The sequence below is a fragment of the Carya illinoinensis genome, chromosome 3 (genome assembly GCF_018687715.1).
Source record: "Carya illinoinensis cultivar Pawnee chromosome 3, C.illinoinensisPawnee_v1, whole genome shotgun sequence".
Taxonomy (NCBI): Eukaryota; Viridiplantae; Streptophyta; class Magnoliopsida; order Fagales; family Juglandaceae; genus Carya; species Carya illinoinensis.
In genome coordinates, this window is record NC_056754.1 from 10,277,560 (window position 1) to 10,303,702 (window position 26,143).

A 26,143-nucleotide genomic window follows, 5' to 3' on the forward strand; every position below is an offset into this window, starting at 1 on the left:
ACCAGAATCGAATCAAATCGAAACTTGCGATTTTTTCGGCTTTGAAAATTTAGTATTTATTATTAACAATTACTAATTCATTAGTTTCTAATTATACCAATATGGTATAAGTAGTGTCTAATTTATTAATTAGATTAACGTATCAGTTATTAATGAGATTAACTTAGTATAGTATAGTTAATGAGATTAATTTTACATTATAAGATTAATAAAAATGAATAATTAAAATAGAGTTTCATGTTATATTAATTAGTAATTTAACATATAATATATATAAAATTCAATATAAATAATTATATAAATAATATTTTATATATAATATAAAAAATTAAATATATATATATATATTGGTCTAATTCGGTTCGTATTGATTTTTAAAATATGAAAATTGGTACTAGATCAACTTAGAATCGGTTCCAAACTGGACTGGTTACAAATCGGAATCGGACCAACATACTAGTTTGGTTTGTTCAACTGGTTTACTGGTATTTTTAGACCCCTATGAATGTGTTTAAGAAAAGTTCTACTTATCATTTCCTACACCACACACTAATATATGATTTATCATTTTTATCTTTTTATTTAAACACACGTATCGATATATAAATATATTAGTTAAAATAGAATCATAAAAATGACAAATCACGTATTGGTGTATGATATTGGAATGATAAGTAGCATTTTTTTGTGTTTAAATAAAAGGACAAAAATAATAACTTACATATTAGTTTTTTTTTTTTAACAAATTACATGTTGTTAGGTGGAGCTATGCGGTGTAAGATTTCTTTGTTGCATTTGATTACTATGAGACATTTTTTTTTTATCTAAACCATATGACATATTTTAGAATTATATGTTCAGTAAAAAGGAAATTATTTGGACATAAATAACATAATTGAATTCCATTAGACAGTTTACTGTAACGCGCTGATGAATTGTGCAAGGTGTCTCTTACGCGAGCAACTCGGCATTCATGCATGTATCATCCCAAGAGTTGAGAGAGGGGATCAGCGCTGCTGCTCAATCTTCATGATAATCGCAAGGCTCATTTGCCGCCGATTCAGCACCTACACGGTGAACCAAAAATCAGAGCAAATAACCAATAGACGCATCTCCCTCAACCCCATCAAAGAGCTTCACGCCCACCTCATCCGAGCCCGACTTTACACTGACCCGTCTTCTATATCTGAGGTTATCAAATTCTATACACTATCTCAACCAACTCTACCCAAAGCCCACTTCGTTTTCGACCAAATTGAGCGTCCCACATTGACAATCTGGAACCATATGATCCGTGGTTTGTCACTGAGTGACCAACCTAGTGAAGCGATTTGTTTCTACCACCGTATGTACCAGCAAGGACAAGCGGGGAACCATTTAACTCTAATATTTGTCTGCAAGGCTTGTGCTAGGGTCCCTGATATTGTACTGGGCCAGAAGGTTCATGTTCATGCTTGGAAACTTGGGTTTGAATCGCATGTTTTTGTTTCCAATGCTTTAATTCACATGTATGCCGCTTGTGGCGAGTTGGGTTTTGCAAGGAGGGCTTTTGATAAAATGGGCGAAAGAGATTTGGTTTCTTGGAACTCTTTGATATGTGGGTATAGTCAGTGCAATAATTTTAAGGAAGTTTTGGATCTTTTTAAAGCAATGCTGGCGGCAAACGTGAAGGCCGATTCAGTAACAATGGTGAAAATTATTTTAGCATGTAGTTTTTTGGGTGAGTGGGAAACTGCAGACTCAATGGTTAAGTATATTGAGGATAATCAGGTTGCGGTTGATGTTTACCTGGGGACTACCATGATAGATATGTATGGACGGCGGGGTTTAGCGGATCTGGCACGGGGAGTATTTGATAGGATGCATGAGAGGAGTATAGTTTCTTGGAATGCCATGATAACGGGGTATGCGAAAGCCGGGAACGTAGTTGCTGCGCAGAAGCTTTTTGATGAGATGCCCAAAAAGGATGTGATCTCTTGGACTTCTATGATCACTGGTTACTCTCAAGCTAACCAGTTTGCTGAGGCGGTGAGGCTGTTTAAAGAAATGATGGCAGCAGAGGTGAAACCCGATGAAATAACAGTAGCTAGCGTGCTTTCTGCTTGTGCCCACCTAGGATCGCTTGATGTTGGCAAGGCAGTTCATGACTACATACGTAAGCATGGTATAAAAGCAGATGTTTATGTGGGGAACTCGTTGATAGATATGTATTGCAAATGCGGGGTGGTTGAGAAGGCACTAGAGGTATTCCGAGAGATGAAAACAAAGGACTCTGTCTCATGGACTTCAGTAATTTCAGGCCTTGCGGTGAATGGTTTTGCAGATTCTGCACTTGAGCTCTTCTCACAAATGTTAAGAGAATGTGTTCGGCCAACTCATGGAGCCTTTGTTGGGATTTTACTAGCTTGTGCTCATGCTGGATTGGTGGATAAAGGCTTGTACTATTTTCGAAGTATGGAAAAAGTTCACGGGTTAATTCCAGAAATGAAACATTATGGTTGCGTAGTGGATCTCTTGAGCCGCTCTGGCAATCTGGACAGGGCATATGTATTCATAAAGAGAATGCCTTTAGTTCCTGATGTTGTGGTATGGAGGATATTCTTAAGTGCTTGTAAACTGCATGGAAATGTGGTCCTAGCTGAGATTGCTAAAAACAAGCTTCTGGAATTAGATCCGTATAATGGTGGGAATTACGTTCTTTCTTCACATACTTATGCTGGTTCAGATAGATGGGACGATGCAATAAAAATGAGAGAGTTAATGGAGGATAGCAATGTGCAGAAGCCTTTTGGTTGTAGTTCCATTGAAGTTAATAGCACAACATTGTGTAACTCTCAATCCCTGCCTTATCCAATCTTAAAGGAGGAATCCATCAAGCAAGACATGTAAAACTTGGTACTCTGACAGAACAATTCACGTTTTGGTAAAACGGAATGAATATGAGTACTATTTGAAGGTATGAACCTTACCCTCTTATCAATCTGGTTGGTATCGGAACCAGGATGTTCTACTCTTTATTAGCTTGTAAGCTGCGATGCCATGTTGGTATTGAAAATGATTTTGGCGAAGGAACCAATGGAGTTCAGTATTTTGGGTTCTGATAGGACAAATTCTGCTAGAGGTGCCCATCACAAACTAGTCCTATGATCGGTCATAGCTTTGATGATGTTGGGAAGGCTTGATGGGGTTCCAGTATTTGATAATGTGTCGGAGGCAAATTCTTTAAGTGTGCTGTCTCTCGCCCCTCGGTAATAAGTAATATTTAGGGACAAAATTCGACCTAGGCAAGCTGTGAAAAAATGGAGCCTTGGTGATAAGAGGAACTAGGCTAGGTAGGAGTGCTCCTGGAGATGCAAGACCTCACGCTGGACCTCTGCCTCAAAATTTTACCAGCTACACTTCCAGACACAAAATCTCCATTCTATTGTATTTTTATTGAAGAGTATTTTTTATCTTTTTTTGATAAAAAAAAGGTTGAATAAGAAACGGTATTTTTATTGAAGAGTATTTGGGAGAACCTTTTTCACATGAAGATTGCTACACTTCTTATCTAGCCGCTGATTGCTACAAATTGCTTAGTAATCTCATGTAAATAGTTAAGGGTTGAGATCATTGTTTCTTGTGGATACTTAAGAAGGCTTATTTCCTGTGTTTTTAAAAGTAGGGAAAGAAATAGTAAAGAAAACAGAGAATTCTTCATTGCATTTCTATTATAGTTGGAGAAATTGATTATCGTCTAGGTTCGTCTATTTTTCACATTACTTTTGGCTATAATACCTTTCTTCTTCTAAAAGTTCATAATTCTATTGGATGTCCACCACAATTGCTTGAAATAGGTTTTCTCATATGGACCAAGGTGCACAATGTTTTCAATAGTTCAATTAGTCCTTGTTGAATACTGAACTACAGTGTCTTTATCGAATTGCAAAGAACGGAATGGAAATTAATAAAAGTAGAAAGAAAGGTGGTGCATTTACTTAATAGTTTTTTTTTTTTTCTTTTTTTAATGAACTTGTATTATTAAATTTAATATTTTACAACTGACAGATTTTTCCACAATCAAACTCTAGGCATACATGATGGAAGAAGGATTTGCAGTATACATCCAAATGTGAGATTGGATGCTGACCATTGTGCAATCGAGTAGGCATATCTATTCTGAGATCCATATATCTTTTTCACTTACATTTACTTGATAGTTAATGGCAAGCAATTGGATACTCAGGCCATAGTACTGGATGGAACAAAACAAAGAAAGAAGCGACAAAGCTCGATCTCATCAGATGCATCATGAGACCTTTTCCTACAGATTAAACATAACTTTAATAGCAGTACCTCCACGAGCACTTGTTTCAAAGGCATCTTCTACCTCCTGCTGCGAGAAGCCAAACCTGTGAGTAATCAATGGCTTGACATCTATCTTGCCAGTCTTCAAAAACTCAATGCAGAGTGGCCATGTATTCCTATATCGGAATATGCCAATCACATCAACCTCCCTGCCAGCCACAAGAATTGGAAATAATCAATTGTATGAGATCAAAGTTTCAAAGGGAAAAAAAAAAAACTGAGAATTTCAGAATGACATCAAATCTCTGCTCGTATACACACAACATAACAAACAAGCACACGGAAATGCTCATAGTCAAGCCATTGGAGGATGAAACCATTATGATTGTACTGCCGGCTTGCTATTAGGTATAGTGTAGGATTGCAAAAGGGGTGTTCGCGAAAGTCATTTGCTTTGCCATTAAAGTATACCTACCTTGCAGCCGCAGGGGTAAGAGGGGCAGTCATCTCACTCTTTGCCAATCCAATAAGGCAAACTTTGCCGCCTGAGCGGGTGGCATTCAAAGCAGTTGACATGGTTTTATCAAAACCAACACAATCAAAGCTGACATCAATACCAGAGCCCATGGCATTTTGTATCTTTACTACTTCTTCACCTACATCCTGAGAAATGATCTTCAAGTTAGATCATTTACTAGCACAAATAACTTGGAGGACAAAATCAATTTTGTAAAATTGTCTATACGTCAATAAAAATGTTCAAAGTCCTTAAATGATTCGGTGAGTAGTTCAAATGACAGAGAAAAGAACAACAACATCTGGAACCTGAATGTTCGTTGAGACTTGAATAATCTCATCTGCACCGAGATTCTTTGCAATAGATAAACGGCAATCATCAACATCAGCTATGATGACCCTGGGGGCTCCAAAAGCACGAGCAGCTAGTAGTGTAACAAGGCCTATTGGTCCTGCTCCCATGATCAGTACACTTGTCTCAGGACTAATATTTGCACGACGACAAGCATGGATACCAACACTGAGGGGCTCACACATAGCGCCTTCCTCCAAACTCACATTGTCAGGTAGTTTAAAACATAAATATGCTGGATGAACCACCTGGTACAAGAAAATTGCATTTGAATTATAACTGAAAATGAAGAACATTGATTGGCATCTCCTTGATCCAACATACTGCTAATATTCCCAATTTGACTAACCAAACAAACAGGATCTTTAACATGGTAACATATGGTGTTTGGATGTGGTATGATTAACAAAATGGGGAGCAATTTGTACCGTCTAGTATCTCATTTTAAAATCGCATTTCCAGAGCATTGATTTTGGGGTGGGAATCAAACCAGACATAAATATGCTCATCTGCAAACTAACAACCTATGGTGAAAGTTGTTTTTGGCAGAAGTTCGATATAAGATCTTTACTTGTGGATAATAATAGGGCCAAAGTAATCATCAGTAAGATGGTGCAGACAATTTTCAACAAACTCTGGAAAAACTTAACAATGGTATATTCCTATAGATTGTTTATATTCACAAGTGAATTTCAATTTCAAGAACAAAGTTGCAATGAACATTTTTTTTTTTTTTTTTTTTACCTTCCGTGTAAAAACAGGATGGAAAGTAGTCATGGATTCAAAGCCCAATGAAGTGTATTCTTTACTAATAAACATAATGTTATGAAGAGAAGCATTATGGGAAACCTTATTAGCAAGAGAGCCATTATTCGGGGGAGAACCAAAAAATTTCATCTCCCGGCAGAGATTGTAACGGCCATTTTTGCAGAGGTCGCACTGCCGGCAACTGATTCCAGGCTCTAATGCTACACGGTCACCCACTGCTAGAGACTTCACATGGCTTCCAACTTCGTCAATGATTCCAGCACACTCATGTCCTATAACCATGGGCTTTTTCACAATAAAGTTTGCACATCTCATCGTCTGATACGAAACATACACGTCATAGCAGACATCAGTTGATCACAAGAAAAAAAGAGGGGAAAAAAATATTACTAATAAGCAATCTCATCCTCTCTCTAAGAAGCCACGTTAGGTAATTTACTGGGACATGTATACATCTTATTGGCAAGGTGCTGGGAATATATTACCTTGAAGTGATGAACATCACTTCCACATATACCCAGTGCTTTTATCTGAACTTTGACATCATGGGGCCCTAAATTTGTTACACGAAGTTTATGGTCAACATGAGCGACTGTCTAAAAAAATTGTCGATACAATGACTTGTTTGAAACTTCATCTGATCATTTATTTTGAAACATAAACGAGAGAAGGCATTGCCTAGACAAGCAATATTAAATACAAGGAGAGACAATTTCATTTACCTAGAGCAGGGAGATGATAAGGTTGGATTTTAAGGGTTTTGATACCAAGAAGCCAAGCAGCCATATTCTCTTCTCCATTCCTGTGTTCCTTATCTTCACCACCAGTAACCCCTGACATCTCTCTCTCTCTCTCATTGAAGTTGAACGTACTCTATCCTCGTTCCGTTTGGTCCTCAACTTCAATCAAATCATCTCATTTAATTATTGTAATTTTTTTAATTTTTAACATAAAATATAATAAATAATTTAATTTTTTTAAATATTAAAATAATAATAATATTAAAAAATAATATTTTAATAATATTTTATTTAACTTTCATCTCATCTTATCACAATCAACTCGATTCAAACTAATCCACTCCACGTTGGCAACACGTCATGTGATTGAATCTCTCCTTCTACCAGTCTTAGGTTTTGCTCTCGTGTGGTCCATTCTAGAGTGAAATAGCAAAAGAAAACTTACTTTATTGGATTGATACAAATTATGTTATACATTGGATGCAGGCCCAAACATAAAAACTTTGGAACTTTTGGCCAAAACAGCCCCTATATTTTGCTTTGGGTAATGATACACTTACTATTTTTTTATTATTATTTTATTATTTATAATATATTTATTTTTTTATCATTTTTTTAATTATTTTTTTAACATCTTTAACCATTAAAAAAAAATTTTAAAAATATATAATTTTAGTGATAATTACTTACTTAATCATTAAATAAAAGAAAAATTAAAAAAAAAATTAAAAAATTAAAAAATTAAAAAAAATAGTAAAATAATAATAAGACTATCATTATTCTTTTGCTTTTCCTTTACTCGTATTCTATATCCTATTTTGGGAATAATTTATAGTGCAATGCCTATACGTGGAAGAGGTTCGAGTGTTAGTATTTTTTCCATTCATGTTTTTTTTAAAAAAAAAAAGACACCTAAGCCTCATTAAAAAAAAAAAATCTTTAAGAAATAAAAATATACCATTTTTATATTAAAAAAAGAAAAATAAAATATAATAAAGAAATAAAGTAAATACTACTAAGACTTATGTTACACAATTATTAAACATAAAATTCTATTCATCATCTCACATCACACATTATATAAAATTTTTTAATTTTTAATTTTTGCTTATTAAATATATGACATATAGATGATAAGTAGAATAATTTAATTAATTTAATAGAAATAAAATTAAAAAAATAAAAATAAAAATGATATATAATACATAATATGATGAGTAGCAAAGGGGTGAGGGGGCCAAAATCTGATTCGCAGACCGAGATCATCTCCAATTCCGTCAAGGAATTGCAGACGATCCAAATCCTTATTGGGCACCCAATCGGCCTCTTCACCCGAAGGCGATGGGATGATGATAGGGATATTGCAATATTGCAATTGAAATTGAAATTGAAAATGACTATATTCGATTAAACAACCAAACTTACCCTTCAGACCACTGAAATCAAAACAGATAACGATGTTATACAGTAGAAGGAAAAAAAAGAATAAGCTAGCTTCCCAAAAAAAAAAATCTTCACGCTGTTATCCGAATCTGATTCGGCCTCCATTCTTCATCACTGCTTTTAAATGACTATTTTCGATTAAACAGCCAAAATTACGCTTCAGACCACTGAAACCAAAACAGATAGCGATGTTATATAGTACAAGAAAAAATCTATTCATACTGTTATCCGTCGGCCGGCCTCCATTCCTCATCACTGCTTTTCCAGACTTATAAATAAACAGAGAGTGAACCTTCTACATCTAACCGTTCATAGTTTTTTAGAGAGAGAGAGAGAGAGAGAGAGCAAATGGGTAAGGAAGGGATGTCACAGGGGGGTGCTGAGGAAATTAGAGATGGTGAAGAAGAGAACATGGCTGCTTGGCTGCTTGGCATCAACAGCCTCAAGATCCAGCCTTTCAAGCTCCCTCCACTTGGTATCACTTCATCTATCTTTTCTTCGCTTTTCTTGGATCAAGTAAACAGTCACAATTTTAACAGTGATATTGAAGTTGTGCTTTCCGCTTCTTCTTTTTTCCTTTTTAACTCTTTTGCTTGATTCTTTCTGGATATTTCTTAGGACCCCATGATGTTAGAGTTAGGATGAAGGCTGTTGGTATCTGTGGCAGTGATGTTCACTACCTCAAGGTAAACCCTCTTCAGTTGCTTCCACCCCTTTAATCCGCATAAATTGTTGTTTTCAGACCCATGTTGAATGTTCCATATGTTTTCAGACCATGAGATGTGCAGATTTTATAGTTAAAGAGCCGATGGTAATTGGGCACGAGTGTGCCGGGATCATAGAGGAAGTTGGGAGTGAGGTGAAGACTCTGTTGCCTGGCGACCGCGTGGCACTGGAGCCTGGGATTAGTTGCTGGCGATGCAACCTTTGCAAAGAAGGTCGATACAATCTGTGCCCAGAGATGAAGTTTTTCGCCACTCCACCAGTCCATGGTTCTCTTGCAAATCAGGTCAAAATTTGAAGCGTCTCAAACTATACTAGACTTCTGCTTTAACATAAATACACCCAGCACAATACGAATCACATTTTATGCCTATTTATTTTTATTTGTAAAAGCATTCTGGTTAGTTTGAACTTGAGTTTATTACTTAATCTTGTTGCAAGAGAGATTTTCAAAAAGGAATCAAGATTATGAGACATCATCGTGATTTTATATACCCATTTAATCTTACGGCTCTGTCCAACAAATTTAAGCGCTCTATCATGCCATCATATATATACTGAAGAATTGAGCTGTACCCAAGCCCCCCACCCTTTCCATGGGTCGAGCACCGCATATAATAATCATAATGGTCGAGCACCGCATATGATCATAATGACCTTATCACATTATCCTACTAGTGCTTTGAAGGGCAAAAACAAAGGTGAGTTTAAGTAGCTAAAAAGGTACTCATTTAACAGTGCAAACATCCATTAGAATCTTGTTTTTTTTTGTGGGTGTGTGTGTGTAGAAATAGTGAACTACTCATAAACTTAAAGAGGGATTGGCATTTTTATGTGAAAAAAAGCCGGATTAAGTTTTGATACGTTGGGTTGTGTAGACTATATCTCCCATAATCCTATTGGTAGGGCATCCAATGCCTAGAATTGAATGTGATGACTAAATTCATTAAAGGCCCTTTTTTATACATTTTTCTTCTGGCAGGTTGTGCATCCTTCAGACCTGTGTTTTAAATTGCCAGACAATGTCAGCTTGGAGGAAGGAGCTATGTGTGAACCATTAAGTGTTGGTGTTCATGCTTGTCGACGAGCAAATGTTGGTCCAGAAACAAATGTGTTGGTCATGGGAGCAGGACCCATAGGGCTTGTTACGATGCTAGCAGCTCGTGCTTTTGGAGCACCTAGAATTGTCGTTGTGGATGTGGATGACCACCGTTTATCAGTTGCAAAAGAACTTGGTGCAGATGGGATTGCAAAAGTTTCGACCAATATTCAGGTTTCGGTCTTTCTTTTTTGTTTTTTGGAAAAAAAAGAATCCACAATTTTGTAACATACAGATCCATCTCTCAATCCCCACCTCCAATCCCTTCCAGTGGCTGTGGGGGAAAATGTTGTTAGTAAACATAATGTCAAATATCTCCATCTTGTAAACTTGCTCCATTTTTGTGGTGGCTGTGGGAGAAAATCTTGTTAGTAAACATAATGTCAAATATCTCCGTCTTGTAAATTTGCTCCATTTTTGCTACTTTTTCCAGTTTTTTCGGGTAATATTTATGTTTTAGCCTTAGCCCAAAAAAAATCCTTAACCTGTCAATCTGACCTCAGTCTAACTCAGTTCTCTGATTAAAGTTGCAACATTAATTTTTGAAACAAATGTTAACTTCTTGCAGCGGATCAACAAGAAGATTTATGATCCATTCTTTTGTCGACTGACTACTGACTATTCTTTTTACCTTTTTTTTTTGTTTGGCTCCGAATAGCTTCAAGTTCCAATGGCTGTTGGTTCAAGACACAACTTCTATTTTTTAACTTCACTATCTTACAGGATGTAGCTGAAGAAGTAGTACAAATACATAAAGCAATGGGGGCCAGAGTGGATGTGAGCTTTGATTGTGCAGGCTTCAATAAAACCATGTCAACAGCATTGAATGCGACTTTTCCAGGGGGGAAAGTTTGCCTTGTGGGAATGGGTCATAGCGAGATGACTGTCCCACTCACACCAGCTGCTGCAAGGTACTGGATATTATCATATGATTGAATATTTTGGGTTGAGGAATTCTAAAAGTCAGTGATAACTAGAATTCCTTTCTTGGTTTTGTGGGAAAATCATAAAGCCTGATAGTTGACAATGTAAGTCCTAATTAGAGAGCAAAAGAATTGGATGCAAGGAGCCCCTAGGGGTTGGCTCAAGTGGTAAAGGCCTTGGTTTTGGTGGTATGCTCCCTCCAAGGTCCAAGGTTCGAATGCCACTGGGTGCAAACAATCTCTAGATATCATTGGATTGGATCCCCTTGAATTACCTGAGGTGCACTTGCGGGAACCTCTTTATCGAGGGCCTGTGCCACCCCCGGGATTAGTTAGGACATTGTTCCTGGGCACCCGGTGCCAATAAAAAAAAATAATAAGAATTGGATGCAAGAGCAAAAGTAAAGGGCATATATCTGCATTTTAATCATTAGTGGGATGAATTGGTAAGTCTGCACGTAATTTGAGAAGCCTTCACCATAAAATAAAACCATTTGTTGACTAAGCCCAAGTGCTCAAGTGGCAAGCAGACCTTGATAAGCATTTCGCATGGTCAAGAATTCAAAACCTCACTTGTATAATAATCCCTTTGAAGCCACTCTCAGGGATCAGCAGAGTTACATGTGCCCAAGTAATTAGTAGGAGCACATAGCCTTGTATACCATTGTCAGGAAACTAGCTGGAGAAAGTTGCTGGGCTGTTGATTTGAGATGGAAACCTGTTAGGCTGGTAGTATAGGGATATGAATTTGGTCTAGTGAGTTTTTTTCTGTTTAACGTTTGGCGGTAATAGTTTTCCCTTTGTTTCAGGGAGGTTGATGTGATTGGCATCTTCCGTTATAAGAACACATGGCCGCTTTGCCTGGAGTTTATAAGGAGTGGTAAGATCGACGTGAAGCCCCTTATAACCCACAGGTTTGGGTTCTCTCAGAAGGAGGTGGAAGAAGCCTTTGAAACCAGTGCTCGAGGTGGTAATGCCATCAAGGTCATGTTTAACCTATGAAGTCGGAGAAGCTTTGGTGAAACAGCGTTGTCTTTATACTAGTAAAAATGGTTTTTAGAGCTCAGTTTGCCGTTATAAATAAGAAAGAGGTAAAAAAAGAAATACTAGCTTACATATAAACTTCTTGTGGTTTCATATCTCAAAAGTGGGTTGTATAGACTTCCTGTGATATCTAAATGCAGAATTTCAGATGTTAGTGACATCTCTCCCCGGCTAAGGCTTACCATTGCGGTCGTTGCAGACCTTGGCTTAGCTATCCGGGACTAAGCTCTATCACCCACTAGTATGAAGCATGCCTGGAGTCGGTGGTTCTTCTTCTGATGTAACCGTTTATCATTTCATCTGAAATTCCTTGTATCATAATAGACCTTTTGCACTTGTTTACGATGTCTTGCTTTCCTCAAGACTATTTTAGACATTACATCACCAGGAAGTAGAAGTAAAAATAAAAATGGCAATGCGTTTGAAAATCTTGGTTCTGTAAACAGTGGTAGATGCTATTGAAATGAGAACCATATCATACCAAAAACTGGTAAAGCAACTTAATGAAAGTTTACCAATTACGAGAGCAAGGATACAAAGAATTTGGCGTTATAATTGATTAAGATGCTTCGGGGTAATTAGTAATGCTGTAGCCAGCATGTTGTGCTTCTTGGCAAGTGATAGCAAGGACACCCCACCCATTCCAAGATTTAGAACTCCGACCGAAGGAATTCATGCTCCTTCAAAAATGCTAATAATACAGCGACGAAATAATCCTTGACCATTTTCAATTCTTTATAGGGCCACAGGAGAACCAAAACGCACAACTGCTGATGCTAAGTTCTACAGTCTGCGAATCTGTTTCCCTGAAGGACGCTACTCTAGTATTAAGATCTGCAACAAAAATGAATGCTTCCCGATATACAATATAGGACACAATGATGTGTTGCAGAACACACTGACAAGAAATCTGTCTATATTGCATCAACCAATATAAATATTGGCTCAGTTTTCATGAATATTTGTCAAAAATCTTACAGCCTGGATATGGTCCAAGAAGCATATATTTATAAGTTATGACACGGCAAGGAGACAATAGCTTCGATGCTATACTAAACAGAAAACACCAACTACTATATACCCCAAACCGGCATTCTCATCTTACAATTCCTTCCACGAACTCACCAATTACATAGAGACCAGAAAAGAAAAACTAAAAAAGAAAAAAAAAAAAAAAGTGAACTAAGCTGATAAATATAATTCAATAGAAAAAATTAGGGTTGCTCATCAGGCATTAGCCGTTGGTTCAGTTGACCAATGCCACACTTTTACTTGACCTGCTCCATCACCAGTAAAAAACAGGCCACCAGGACCAACCTGAATTGCTCGAACCTCTTGTTTAGCAAAGATTTTACCCCTCTCGGTAAATCTAAACCAGAACATGCCAAAAGATAAAAAAATACAGATTTAAGTTGTTTATTGGAAACAAACAACCATAATAAATAAATTAAAGAAAAAAAGATGGGAGACAAGTTAAAACCAAGAAAACACTCACGATGGCAAATCATACAGGTGGACAGAGTTATCATTGGAAGAGCATAACAAAATTGGCTTGGCTTCCGAATCATGCATCCCACAAAGGGTAAGTAGGCCCTGCAGCAGCCAAATTCATAACATCATTAAACTATATCCCTTATCTTAACTCCACCCCCAATCCGATAGCTTCCTTTTTCTATCATAATCCAATACCGATATAAGTTAAAGAAGTTTGGGATTCCCTCCCCCCCCCCCAAACAAAACAAAAAAAAAAATCCAACCCCATACTCAACATTTGTAATAAGATTATGATTCTCCCGGGAATATTGGAGCCCCCAACTCTGAGTGGATGCCGAAACTAGAAAAGAAGTGAATAAAAAAAATGGAAAAATAAAATACAACTTATGATCTAATACTAAGATAAGGTTATCTATACTGGAACAAATAAATTCAACCTAACTATGATCCAATGCTTTGGTCAATAAATCTGTGCTAATTGAGTCTCAGTTTATACAATGTCTTTGTTGATGACTTGTCAGTGACAATTTACTTCAATATGTATTTAGTTAACTACCCTAAAAATAACTAAACCATGTATTTAGTTAACCACAAAAAATTATAATATGTATTTTGAATAACTCAATATGTAATGTCCCGTTAAAAGAAAATGGATCTTACAATAGCAAAAAAATTTCAAGAACCACCAAACCTGGAATAGATATTTTGGCTGGGATTTACTATGCATCAGCCACTATTCATGTTGCACACCACACACTTATAGCTTTTTATAGGGTGTAGGGATGCCTTTCATAGGATATATGGATGTTTTTTATAGGGTGTGTGGTGTGCAGTGGTGAATAGTGGCTGCTCCCAATATTTTCTCATTTTGGCTAGGTTTGGATATAACAAGCATTTCATCTCATCTCATTTTATCTCATTTAATCATTACAAATTTTCCAAATTTCAACACAAAATACAATAAACAATTCAACTTTTTCAAATCCCGAAATTTGATTCAACTTTCAACTTTCATCACAACTCATCTCATCTTAACTCACTATCCATATGTTAAAACATGCACAAATTTCCATTAGTTACAAATTTTTTAATAATCTGAAATATCGTTTGGGTCATTCAAATCCTGAAATAGTGTAAATCAAAACCTTATGTCAAGGGCAATCACAGTTACTCTAGTATAGTAGCTATAAACAGCCAAATTCTGTATCAATAAAGGAAAGCTGGAAAACCCATTTAAGCCTATCATGGTATGAACAAAAAATTCAATACAAGTCAGCATACTTTACAACAAAATCTCCCAAGGTTTAGATGACCTAAAATAAATTTCATAATCTCAACAAATGTATACCAAGATCAAATGAAGATGCTAAAATAACAAAATCTCCCAAGGTTTAGATGACCTAAAATAAATTTCATAATATCAACAAATGTATACCAAGATCGAATGAAGATGCTCATTTTAGCAGTCTCAATTCTGATATGGCTAACTTATTTGCAAATCAAATTTCAATATTCATGGCCAAGCTAAATGAAACATCATAAACAGCGTACATGTTCTTCATTGTGAGTGTATGTGACTTCCAAATTTCCACTTTCTGTAGCAACCCACACCTGAACGAACAAAAATTGGAAGCTAAAGGTTTATAGGTCTAGCGCATATGAAGATAAACATGTGTAAATACAGTATGGGACAAGCACTAGAGACATCAACCTTTATTGTTTGGTCTAATGAACATGATAATAGAAACTGGTCCCAGCAAAGAACAGACATCACAACTGCAGTATGCTCTTTAAGTGTCTGTATACACTGCAAAGTTTCAAGGTTCCAGACCTGGAAAAAAAAAGATGCAAATTTTTGAAAAGAAAAAATGTCAAAATGCAGATAAAGAGATACCAAAATCCAACTACAATGCAATTTCAAATCAAGACCCTAGAAGTACACCAAAAGAAAGAGAAGACCCTAGAAGTACACCAAAAGAAAGAGATGTACAGGAGAAATATAATACTGAAACCGACTTACTCTTATAGTACAGTCCATGGACCCAGAATAGAGTCTATTAGCTCCAACTACTAGTGAAACAACTCCGAGGGTATGACCTTTAAGGGATGCAGCCGGTTCAAAACAATTGGTAACTGCATTAAACTTCCATGCCAATATAGACCCATCCTGCACCAAAGAAAATCTTCCTTCAATCCTGTTAAACATGTTAATTCCTAAAGATGCAATGGATCTTCCCTTGGTGAGATTCACGCTACATTATTGAAACTAGCTTCCAAGGAAACTTTTTGATAGGTTAGCTTCCAAGGAAACTAAGGGGCCTTGTGTACCATATTTTCATTTACAGTAGATATCACATATTCAGAACCCCCTAATATCCTGACGGGAGTAGAGATACTTGCATGACTGTCTACTGATAATTACAAAAATACCCGTCCACTTTTTCCCAATTTTGGTTTTCTTTACACTCTTCAAACCTTCTTAAGTGTGTTGAATTTTACATCCCCCCCCCCCCCCAAAAAAAAAAAAAAAAAAAAAAAAGAGAAAAAAATCTGATAATTCATATAACATAGTTAAAACAATCAGATGGTTCATGTAATGCGGTATGATATTTATTATAATGTTAGTGTTTTCAATCATGCGAGTTTGAACAAGTATTTAGATTCATGGGTTTCTCAAAGACTTTAGTGATAGAACAGAATCTTTTGTGGTGTCGAGGGAAGGTCGATGGGTTGTAGTCACGGAAAAAGGATGGAAGTTGGTAAAGACGATGAGACTAGAGCTAACCACTGCTAGGTGGTTCTCCAAAGCTCTGGACGACTGTGTAAAAGAAAGGAAGACGGAGTTCTATGTAGGCCATAGAGTGGGTGACGGGATTCATAGCACAGAGGTGCTCAAATTTGCAGGGGGTTTTCATGGCGTTGGTAGAGTATTATGGGAGTGGACGTAGGAACTGCATCTTTATTCCTAAAGATTTTGAAGGTTTGGGTTGGAGAAAAATGGTGGAGACATTGAAAGAGATGGAGCAATACGGTGGCCTCACACGGGCGACACCGGCAGCAACGTTATCGGAGCTTCCACATTGGCCCTCACGGTCATACAAGGAGGCTTTGCAACAAAAGAATGGTAAGGTCCTGTCGCTTCAACAGGCCTGGCCAGATGACAGAGTAGCAGGTGGTAGGCAGCTAGGGAGGAAGACTATTTCGGAAGATTTGCAGGGACATGATGGGGGTGAAAAGGAAACTGTTGGCTTATATAAAGAAACTTATTCGGGTAATGACTGACATGCAGATTCAGTTGGAAGATCTCCAACTTAAATTAAACTGGTTAAAGAAACTAGTTGAGGACGGGTTAGATGGAGGGGACCTGGGTGTAGGCCCAGACGATGGGCTATGGACAGGAGTGGGGGCCCTGTGTTCTTTGAAGGACAAACAGCCCGTAGTGGAAGGATATAATCCAGCTGTTTTAAATGGAAGGGCACCTAACGGGCGGGCAAATGGGCAGGCCTCTAAAAGCTTAAGTAACGGGCCCAACCCGGGTAACTGGCCTAGCCCAAGCGAAGCCCAGAGGCCTTTGCCTAACTTAAAGCTCTGGAGGCCCTGAGCTCAGGTCATGGACACGGTGGACGTTGCGTTATCAAGGCCACTTGTGCCGGCGAAGGGACAGACGGCGACGGCGAAGGGATAGACAGTGACAGAGAAGGGACAGACGTTGACGGCGAAGGGACAGACGTCGGAAAACACCTCAGTCAACCCCAGAGAACTTCTTGGATTAGATTCGACGCGTATTTCGGGGGGGATTGTTCGTGTAGCTCCGACGACGGTGGAATCTCTGAAGGTGAAATAGAAAACACCGGTGATGATGGAGCAACAATTATTACCGTCACGTGAGGAGGTCTGTGCAGTACGAGACCATATGTCCGTGTTTTTCCCCGAAATCTGTACACAGAAGTTGCCAACTCCATCAACGGAACCCAAAGCTGACCAGAAAGAGACTTTACCTGTCACGGTGGAGCATTTGGATTTTATAGAGGAAAATGGAGTTGAGCAGAACATGGAGTTTGTGGAAGACAGCATCGTGGGTTTTCATCAAAGCAACTTAGCGGAGAATACCGACATCTCGTTGGTACCAGAGTCTCAAGAGATAAATAAAATGAACTCTGTGGTTGAATGGGAAGGCTGCAACTCGTTGGATGACGAAATTGAGAATGGGGACAGTACTCCATTCCCATTGAATTGTGAGTTAATTGGTGAATTTGATACATCAACTTGGGTGTTCAATAAGGTAAAAGATATTCAACATGTGGTGGGATTGAAGTGTGTAGGATATGAAGAACAATTTTTAGCACTCCTTACGGCTATTGAGGTGGGGCACATGATTGATAAAAAGATGGGATCCAAGAAACAGAGGGAACTCAAGAGATTTAACTGGTCCTTAAATGAAGGTAGTTCAAGTCGGGATAGATCTAAAGGGAAGGGCACCGCTATTTCTTTATGAAGCCTAAAATTTTGTCTTGGAATGTGCATGGGCTAAATGAAATTAATAAGCGCCAACGCATAAAAAATTTGCTTCGGGAATGGAGGGCAGACATCGTTTGTTTTCAAGAAAAAAAACTGAAATTGGTGAACCAAAAAATTGTGAGAAGTGTGTGGAGCTGTTTGTATGTAGACTGGGTGTATTTGGCTTCAAATGGGGCCTCTGACGGTATTCTTGTGATGTGGGATAAAAGAGTGATGGAAAAAATGGAGGAGTATATAGTGGCTTGTTCTTTTAAGATGGTGGAAGATAACTTTATGTGGGCTTTTACAGGTATCTATGGACCAAATGTTGATAATATCATAAAACAATTATGGGATGAAATTGCTGGATTACACACTTGGTGGGACCTCCCATGGTGCATTGGTGGTGATTTCAACATTATAAGATTCCCTAGTGAAAGATTTGGAGATAACCGTCTTCGCTCAGCTATGTCAGATTTCTCAGATTGCATTTTTGACTTAAACTTGATAGATCTTTCACTTACAGGAGGCCCTTTTACCTGGTCCAATAGCCAAACGTGGTCTCGCTTCGACCGTCTCCTCATTTCGCCGGAGTGGGAAAGTAAGTTTCTAGAGATGTGCCAGAAGAAATTGCCACGAGTGGGGTCCGATCACTTCCCCATTTTACTAGATGGAGGAGGCATTGAAGGCGGTCGGCGTTATTTCAAATTTGAAAATATGTGGCTTAAGAGTGAGGGTTTTGTGGAAAGGGTAAGACTTTGGTGGACATCATATCAAGTTTTTGGTAGTCCCTCTCACATACTTGCAGGTAAATTAAAAGCTTTAAAGAATGACTTAAAGCTTTGGAATTCTCATACCTTCGGAGACTTGGGGGAACAAAAGAAAACCATGTTGGAGGAACTATAGAGTATAGAGAGGTTCATGGAAGATAGAGTTCTTACCCCAGAGGAGATTTCACGCAAGGCAGAGTTGAACTCAGAAATAGAGAAAGTATTATCTTTGGAAGAAATTTCTTGACGTCAGAAGTCAAGAGCATTGTGGCTGAAAGAAGGGGACCGAAGCACAAAATTTTTTCATAGTGGCCAACTCTCATAGGAGAAACAACACTATTGAGATGCTGCAGATTAATGATAGTGAATGTACAGAGGCTCCAGTGATTAGAGAACATGTGGTAAGTTTCTATGAACAACTTTTTATAGAAAAAGAGAGATGGAGGCCAAATTTGGATGGACTCAGTTTTGATTCTATTGAGCCACAAACTGCATCATGGTTGGAAAGAGCTTTTGAGGAAAATGAGGTACTTGAAGTAATCAGAAGAATGGCAAAAGATAAAGCACCAGAACCAGATGGTTTCTCAATAGGATGCTTTCAAACTTGCTGGGAGGTTGTGAAAGAGGATATTATGAATGTGTTCCATGAATTATATGTGGGAGGAAAATTCCAGAAAAGTTTGAATGCTACTTTCATTGCCTTAATCCCGAAGAAGACATGGGCATCGGAGGTGAAAGACTTTAGACCTATTAGCCTCATAAATGGGGTTTACAAAATCATCTCAAAGGTGCTTGCAAACAGGTTAGGGGCGACCTTGGCTAAAATAATCTCAAAACCACAAAATGCTTTTGTAAGGGGCCGTCAAATTCTAGATTCTGTCTTAATAGCCAATGAATGCCTAGATAGTAGATTAAAATCTGGATGTGTAGGGATCATTTGCAAGTTAGATATGGAGAAAGCATACGACCATGTAAATTGGGATTTCCTCATTTATTTATTGAAGAGATGTGGTTTTGGAGAGAAATTGTGTATGTGGATCAGATGGTGTATCTCAACGGCCAGATTTTTAGTTCTGATCAATGGCAACCCAGAAGTTTTCTTTAATAGTTTTCGGGGGTTAAGACAGGGAGATCCGTTGTCACCACTTCTCTTTGTTATCATCATGGAAGCACTGAGCAGGATGTTAACAGCCCTAGTTAACAATGGTCTTATGACAGGTTTTTCATTGGGGGATTTAAATAGGGGCATTGTTTCAATTTCACACTTGCTTTTTGCCGATTATACTTTAATTTTCTGCGAGGCAGAGCAGGACCAACTTAGTTCTCTGAAGGCGCTCCTTCTGTGCTTTGAGGCAGTATCAGGGCTGAGAGTGAACTTTGATAAGTCAGAGATGGTACCAGTTGGTAGTTTAAGTAATACTCGGCAGTTAGCGGGCATACTTAGGTGCAAAGTGGCTTCTTTCCCAATGACTTATCTGGGCTTACCGTTGGGGGCTGCTTCAAGAGCCTTAACGATTTGGGACACAGTTATTGAGAAGATAGAACGAAGATTGGCAGGATGGAAAAGATTATATTTGTCAAAAGGAGGGAGAGTGACCCTTATCAAAAGCACTCTTTCTAACTTACCAACTTATTTTTTATCTCTATTTCCTATCCCAGCAGGTGTGGTGGCGCGGCTTGAAAAACTATATCGAGACTTTCTATGGAGTGGGATGGGGGAAGAATTTAAGTTCCATCTAGTCGGTTGGGACAATGTGTGTAGACCAATTCATTCAGGTGGACTAGGGATAAAGAATTTGAGATTGTTTAATCAAGCTCTCTTGGGAAAATGGTTATGGAGATATAATGTGGAACCGGACGCTCTTTGGAAACTAGTAGTTGATTGTAAATATGGTCGGTCTTGGGGAGGTTGGTGTACTAGAGAGGGCAATGGGCCGATCGGTGTGGGGATTTGGAGGCATATAAGACGAGGATGGAGAGCTTTTGCTAACCGTACCAGTTTCGTGGTGGGGGAAGGAACGCGTATAAAATTTTGGAAGGATGTTTGGTCTGGGGAGGTGGCACTAAAGGATTCCTTTCCTTTAGCTTTTCGAGTGGCAAGTGACCAAGAAGCAGCGGTGGCGGATCTCATGACCCTCTCAGGAGATCAAGTTCAATGGAATGTGACCTTCACTAGAACAGCGCAAGATTGGGAAATAGACAATTTTGAGGCCTTTTTTCGTATGCTATACTCCAAGAAACCAAATGGACTACAAGTTGACAAATTGAGGTGGATACCAGCGGGTAAGGGTATTTTTTCAGTTCGCTCATTTTATAAGGCCCTTGCAGCTTCACCGAATCCTCAATTCCCATGGAAAAGACTGTGGAGGAACAAGGCGCCTCCTAAAGCACTGTTTTTCACATGGACAGCAGCCCTAGGTAAAATTTTGACCACTGATAACTTGAGGAAGCGAAAGATAATCATTTTAGATTGGTGTTGTATGTGTAAGAAAGCCGGTGAGACAGTGGACCATCTCTTATTACACTGTGAGACAGCCAGGTTTCTGTGGTGCGAAATTTTCAGTCGTGTAGGGTTAAGTTGGGTGATGCCGGCTTCAGTGGTTGGGCTTTTGGCGAGTTGGGTGAAGCCGGGAGGTATTTCACAAATCAAAGCTATTTGAAAGATGGTCTCTATCTGCATTATGTTGTGCTTATGGCGAGAGTGTAACGAGAGGACCTTCGAAGAGGAGCACACACTAGAGGAGCTGCGTCTGTTTTTTTTTCAGTACTTTGTTTCAATGGGCCATTGCCATAGATTTCAATGGCCTAAATGTGCATGATTTCCTTTTGTCCTACTTAGTGAACTAGATAGGTGTTATCTCTTGTATATCTCCTTGTGTACTTGGGTTATGCCTATTCTTATTAATACTATCGTTTACTTATAAAAAAAAAATGATATTCATTATAAACCTACAGCAGGAAGCCTAATGAGACCACCACAAGTTTTAGAAGAAACCATGATGAGTGACAAAACAAACACTCATAAATCCAGAAACTTACCTGCGTACCAGCAAAAAGCAAATCACTACTCACAACCATGGCATAAACTTGTCCTACAGGCCAACTTAGACTCAACTCAGTAGAAGTTTGGGTGTTCCACGCCTGCAACACCATTGCCACAAATGCAATTAGGCAGAATTACTCACACGAGTATAAGCTAAACAGATCAGTAAAATCATACTATAAAACCACAAAGGGAGTAAAACATTGTACTATAGTAAAACAAACAAACCTGAGTTTGCCTCCCATCTTACCTTGACAATATTTGGCATCCCAACAAAGACCCAAGGACCTTCACTGATCATACAACCTACTTCACCACCGAGATTAATCACTCCCATACACTGCAAAAGAGAAAGGTAAAACCATAATATATGAATTAAGTTGCCTACTCCTTCATAGGCTACAAGCTAATGAGTAATGAATTATGTTGGCAATCATTTTGACAATGTCTCTGGAGTATGAAGGAAGAATAAAATTCATCTCAACAAAGCATAATACGAGGGTTCTCAACTTCGAATTTTTGTGATATTCCAAGAGACTAGCACAATCGATTCTGACAAATGGTACAGATAGAACAAGTCTAGGATTTCTTCTTTAAAAGCAACTCCTATTTAGTCTTTTGAACTTCGGCAAGTTTGCTCACCAGAGTTAGCATTCCGTTAGCATTGCTTTCAAAACACATGAAATTATTGAGACAATCAGACTCAACAAGAAACTTCCATTTAATAGTTAATTCAGTCGAACTTATAAAAAAAGAAGTTAATTCACTCGATATATTTGATGATTGCAGTAAAATGTTAAGTTTAGCTAGTTAATTCCAAAGTATTACAAATTTAGCCATAATGTTTGAGGTCATCTTATTCGTTATTTCGAGTGGGTGAAAATTCCCTCTGCAATAGAAACCATCTAGTTGAAAAAATGACGTACAAACTATAAATTTCCCTTCCTTTCCCACAGATTCCCGGTGACCAAACATAAAATGAACTAAAACTGAAAAATAGAATCAAAGCCAATAATATCACAACAAAACAGAAGGTTGATACCAACCTGCCCAGACTGGCAATTCCAAACCCTTACAGTCTCGTCCTTACTGCCCGTGTAAAGGTTATTGGACCCCGATGGTAACGCAATCCCGCTCACAACCTGTTCACAAAATATTTACAAATAATCCACGAAATCCCATAACCTAAATACCATCAGTACCCAAATATTTTTTTTTATATGTATCAGAAACCCAAAAAATTTAGCCGAATCAACATGCAAGAAGCACCAAAATAACTAAAAAAACCAACCAAAATCTTCACCTTTTGATGCCCCTCGAGCTGCGTTAGCATCGAAAAACCCTCTCCCAAGCTCCAAGAATGCAAGAACCTACACTGCTCGCCGTAGCCACAACTCCCCTGAACCCAATATTTACAAATCTTGGATACTCTCTCCGGCTTCCTAATCGTTCTACTATTTGCACCGCCGTGGGAACGGCCCCACGTCGAACCGGTATAATTTGTCCTGGTCCGGGGGCCCGAGAAGCCCGATGAGTCATCGACAAAGCCGTGAGCCCGCTTGGAGGAGGAGCCGTTGGAAAACGGAGTTGGCAATTCTCTATGTAGATACGGACATGGGTGGCGAGTGCAATTACCGGCCCGCCAATGGAAGCAGACCTTTTGGTTCTTGGGATCCACGGGCCCACCCAGCCGCTGGAACACACGCTTGTTGCCGCTGTCTAAGTCCATAGCTTAAATTCCCAATCTCAGATTTATCAATTTGATCCAATTATCTCTCTCTCGGTTTCAGAGTTTGTTACTTTTTGGAAATGAAATAGGAAAAAGTAAAGTTGTGATTTTGAGTGAGAAAGAGACAGTGACAGTGGGATAATAAAGAACTGTTTGTCTTTGAGTATTTTGGATTGGAAGTAAAAAATCTGGAAGAATCGGGGGATGAGTAACGTAATTAGAAAATATCAGAAAACCTAATTTATCTCTCCCTCAGAACGGGTGTATGCAAGAGATACGTTTTGAGAATATTAGAATCAGAAACCCTAATTTTGTTTCTGTTTTGCCGAATCTCTCTCTCTCTCTCTCTGGGGGTGTCACTCTTCTCCGGGGGTGGAAAGAAGGTAGGAGGAGAAATACAGTGCGAGACCGCGTCGGAAGTAAGAAGAGGTGAAATTACAAAGGTACCCTGGAAGTAACATATGAATATGAGTCGAAAGATTCTCTTTGCTTCTACAGTTCTACATGCTTGCTACTGAGGCTGTTCGGACCATCGGTGATGTGTGAAGTTAGCACGCTGTTTTCAGTTCTGGACCTGCAAGACGAAAGTGAAGCCGAACTGAACTCCACAATACATCCAAGCATAGATAACAACTCTCCCTCTCGTCTCCAGTACTCAACCTGCGCACTCGGTTCGACTCCTTTTTCTTTCTGTTTTCTTGACTCGTGCGTGAACAGAACACTCGGAAACTTCTCGGTGATCCGTCTTTCTTTTATCTTTTCTTTCCAACTACACAAAAAACGTATCGGAGGGACAACAATTGGACTTGAAAATTTTTTAAACTCTTCGAGATGGAGGGTGATTCATTGCCATGCACACGTACCAGTTGATAATTGATATAAGACAATACAAGTCTAGCAATTTGGCGAGGCATTTTTACGTTTGGATTTGAGAGTAAAAACGAAAAGAACAAAGGAGTTGGAGTTCAACTTTGCCATTTATTTTACACATGTTAAAAGCAACGCGAGAATCGCATGTCCAAGATATCTTGGATTATAGTTGAACAATAGTTCTTAGACACACTGAGTATCCAGTCGGCTTTTGGTGGTTCTTTAATGCTATGTTTCTGTTTATGCAGAACCTCTGTTTTCTCAACAGGGATCTTTACCGTCTTCGTATCCATAATCTGCAAATCTTACACTGCCCCCCTACTTATTACAAACTTGATCTGGCCAATGCATGAAAACTCATACTCCAGATCAGATCGTATACACCATGGCTGCTTCATTTTCAATTCCTGATCGATCGTTCTCCTTTCACACAGTGCACGCCAACCGACAGCTGCGGGTAGAACCTAAAATGAATCCTTTTCTTTATTCGAGCGTACCGATAATTAACTTCTCTCTCTCTCTTTTTTAATGTACTGAAAAAGAACCTGAATAGTAGGACAGACGAATGGTAGGATCCGGGTCACGTTCTTTTCCCAAATAAAACGCTTAATCTCTGTCAACACCTCTTACAAACACTAATTCTCTGTTAACACCTCTTTAACCCAATAAGCCTATCGAATCATCTCACAAAATGTACCTAACAAGAAGATTACCTCTGTCACAAATTGCTATGCATGATATTAGAGAGCAATTCTCTTCGGCTCTGAGCCATGTCAGGAAGGACCAGCTCGTAAAGATTCAAGATTTAAACAAATACAATTGGATCAAGGATACTCAAGCAAATTCCACCTTCCAAAACGACTAGGGTTCACGATAAAATATGCTATTGCTTGGGTAGTCTGCAATTTGACCCACAAATGATCCAAGCAAGCAAGACAACATACTAGCAGAGGGCAATATATCCTTTATTTTGAGGTTTGCACATATTGTTTTCGGTTCACAACATACTGTTCTGGTAACATGCATGCATTTAACTGAGCTTTTCTTCAGAGAGAGAGAGAGAGAGAGAGTTTTTAAGTAACAAAAGAAATGCTTTTATAAAATTAGTATAACTACATAGGTAGAGAAGAAAAAATTGAGGCAAAAAGAAAGGGAGACAAAAAGACAGAGATCAGAAATATATGGTATGACTAGATTGAATATGCAAAATATATCTTATCTTACTACATATTCGAATATGAACATGTAACTAGAGAAATTTACAAAAACCAAATCTGTCGAGACAACTACAAGTGCTTTATGAGGAATTGTCAGCTGGCAAGCTTGAAAGCATCAATGAAGAGACCATAAGTGAAGCCCATCTTGAAATTGTTAAGAAGAGCAAGTGGGAATGTTACCTTGGGCTGGCTGTAATAAAATTTCGTCACATACTCTGTCAGGAGAACACATACAACTGCAGCAATCACATCATTCACTCCTAAAGCTCCAAATGACAGAGAGATTGTCTGTGCAACATAAAATCCACCCAACAGTGAGATTCCCCCAAAAAGAGTCCTCCGAGTAGGACTTTGAAAGTAGTTCCTTGAGAGCTCTGGCACGAGTCTGATAATGTCAACTAGTCTTCGAGGCCCTCCATTCTCTTGCACAGCTTGGACACGAAGAAGCCCAGGCGAGGATCTCAAAGTAAAAAATCCATATTTATGCAGTGAAACTTGGGTTTGATGACTCAAGCCAATTGTCGGGAGGCCTGTAGAGATCAAGCTCACAGAATATGCCATTTAGAGTATCACTACCAAAAGGACCAGACCCAATGCCTATACGAAAGTTGAAGGCAAACACATTAAA

At 38.5% G+C, this 26,143-nt stretch overlaps 5 protein-coding genes across 6 annotated transcripts; 2 read left to right on the forward strand and 3 right to left on the reverse strand.

Annotated features, from left to right (window-relative positions):
* Window positions 1-897: 897 nt before the first annotated feature.
* LOC122303187 (pentatricopeptide repeat-containing protein At2g29760, chloroplastic-like) lies at window positions 898-3,704 on the forward strand. The gene has a single exon (XM_043114824.1). The coding sequence runs from the start codon at window positions 931-933 to the stop codon at window positions 2,887-2,889; it is 1,959 nt and encodes a 652-aa protein (XP_042970758.1). The 5' UTR covers window positions 898-930; the 3' UTR covers window positions 2,890-3,704.
* A 427-nt stretch (window positions 3,705-4,131) lies between these two features.
* Window positions 4,132-6,829, reverse strand: LOC122303188 (L-idonate 5-dehydrogenase-like). The gene is made up of 6 exons (XM_043114825.1): window positions 6,646-6,829; window positions 6,409-6,476; window positions 6,005-6,241; window positions 5,113-5,403; window positions 4,763-4,950; window positions 4,132-4,496 (listed from the first exon to the last, which is right to left on the reverse strand). Exons 1-6 carry the CDS (start codon window positions 6,761-6,763, stop codon window positions 4,304-4,306), a joined length of 1,095 nt encoding a protein of 364 aa, XP_042970759.1. The 5' UTR covers window positions 6,764-6,829; the 3' UTR covers window positions 4,132-4,303.
* A 1,375-nt stretch (window positions 6,830-8,204) lies between these two features.
* LOC122303190 (sorbitol dehydrogenase) lies at window positions 8,205-12,323 on the forward strand. Of its 2 annotated transcripts, XR_006240632.1 has the most exons (7): window positions 8,205-8,581; window positions 8,725-8,792; window positions 8,879-9,115; window positions 9,812-10,102; window positions 10,652-10,839; window positions 11,661-11,942; window positions 12,036-12,323. XR_006240632.1 is itself a non-coding variant. In XM_043114827.1 (6 exons), exons 1-6 carry the CDS (start codon window positions 8,455-8,457, stop codon window positions 11,851-11,853), a joined length of 1,104 nt encoding a protein of 367 aa, XP_042970761.1. In that variant the 5' UTR covers window positions 8,205-8,454; the 3' UTR covers window positions 11,854-12,323. The 2 variants fall into 2 exon arrangements, 1 of the variants encoding a protein (XP_042970761.1); XM_043114827.1 differs by having other exon boundaries at window positions 11,661-12,323.
* Window positions 12,324-12,779: 456 nt separating this feature from the next.
* On the reverse strand, window positions 12,780-25,314 carry LOC122303189 (zinc finger CCCH domain-containing protein 48-like). Its single transcript, XM_043114826.1, has 9 exons — window positions 23,003-25,314; window positions 22,746-22,841; window positions 21,950-22,039; window positions 21,696-21,797; window positions 15,410-15,556; window positions 15,101-15,220; window positions 14,941-15,000; window positions 13,391-13,488; window positions 12,780-13,264 (listed from the first exon to the last, which is right to left on the reverse strand). Exons 1-9 carry the CDS (start codon window positions 23,426-23,428, stop codon window positions 13,123-13,125), a joined length of 1,281 nt encoding a protein of 426 aa, XP_042970760.1. The 5' UTR covers window positions 23,429-25,314; the 3' UTR covers window positions 12,780-13,122.
* Window positions 25,315-25,465: 151 nt separating this feature from the next.
* On the reverse strand, window positions 25,466-26,076 carry LOC122303192 (uncharacterized protein ycf20-like). The gene has a single exon (XM_043114828.1). The coding sequence runs from the start codon at window positions 26,074-26,076 to the stop codon at window positions 25,609-25,611; it is 468 nt and encodes a 155-aa protein (XP_042970762.1). The 3' UTR covers window positions 25,466-25,608.
* Window positions 26,077-26,143: the final 67 nt, after the last annotated feature.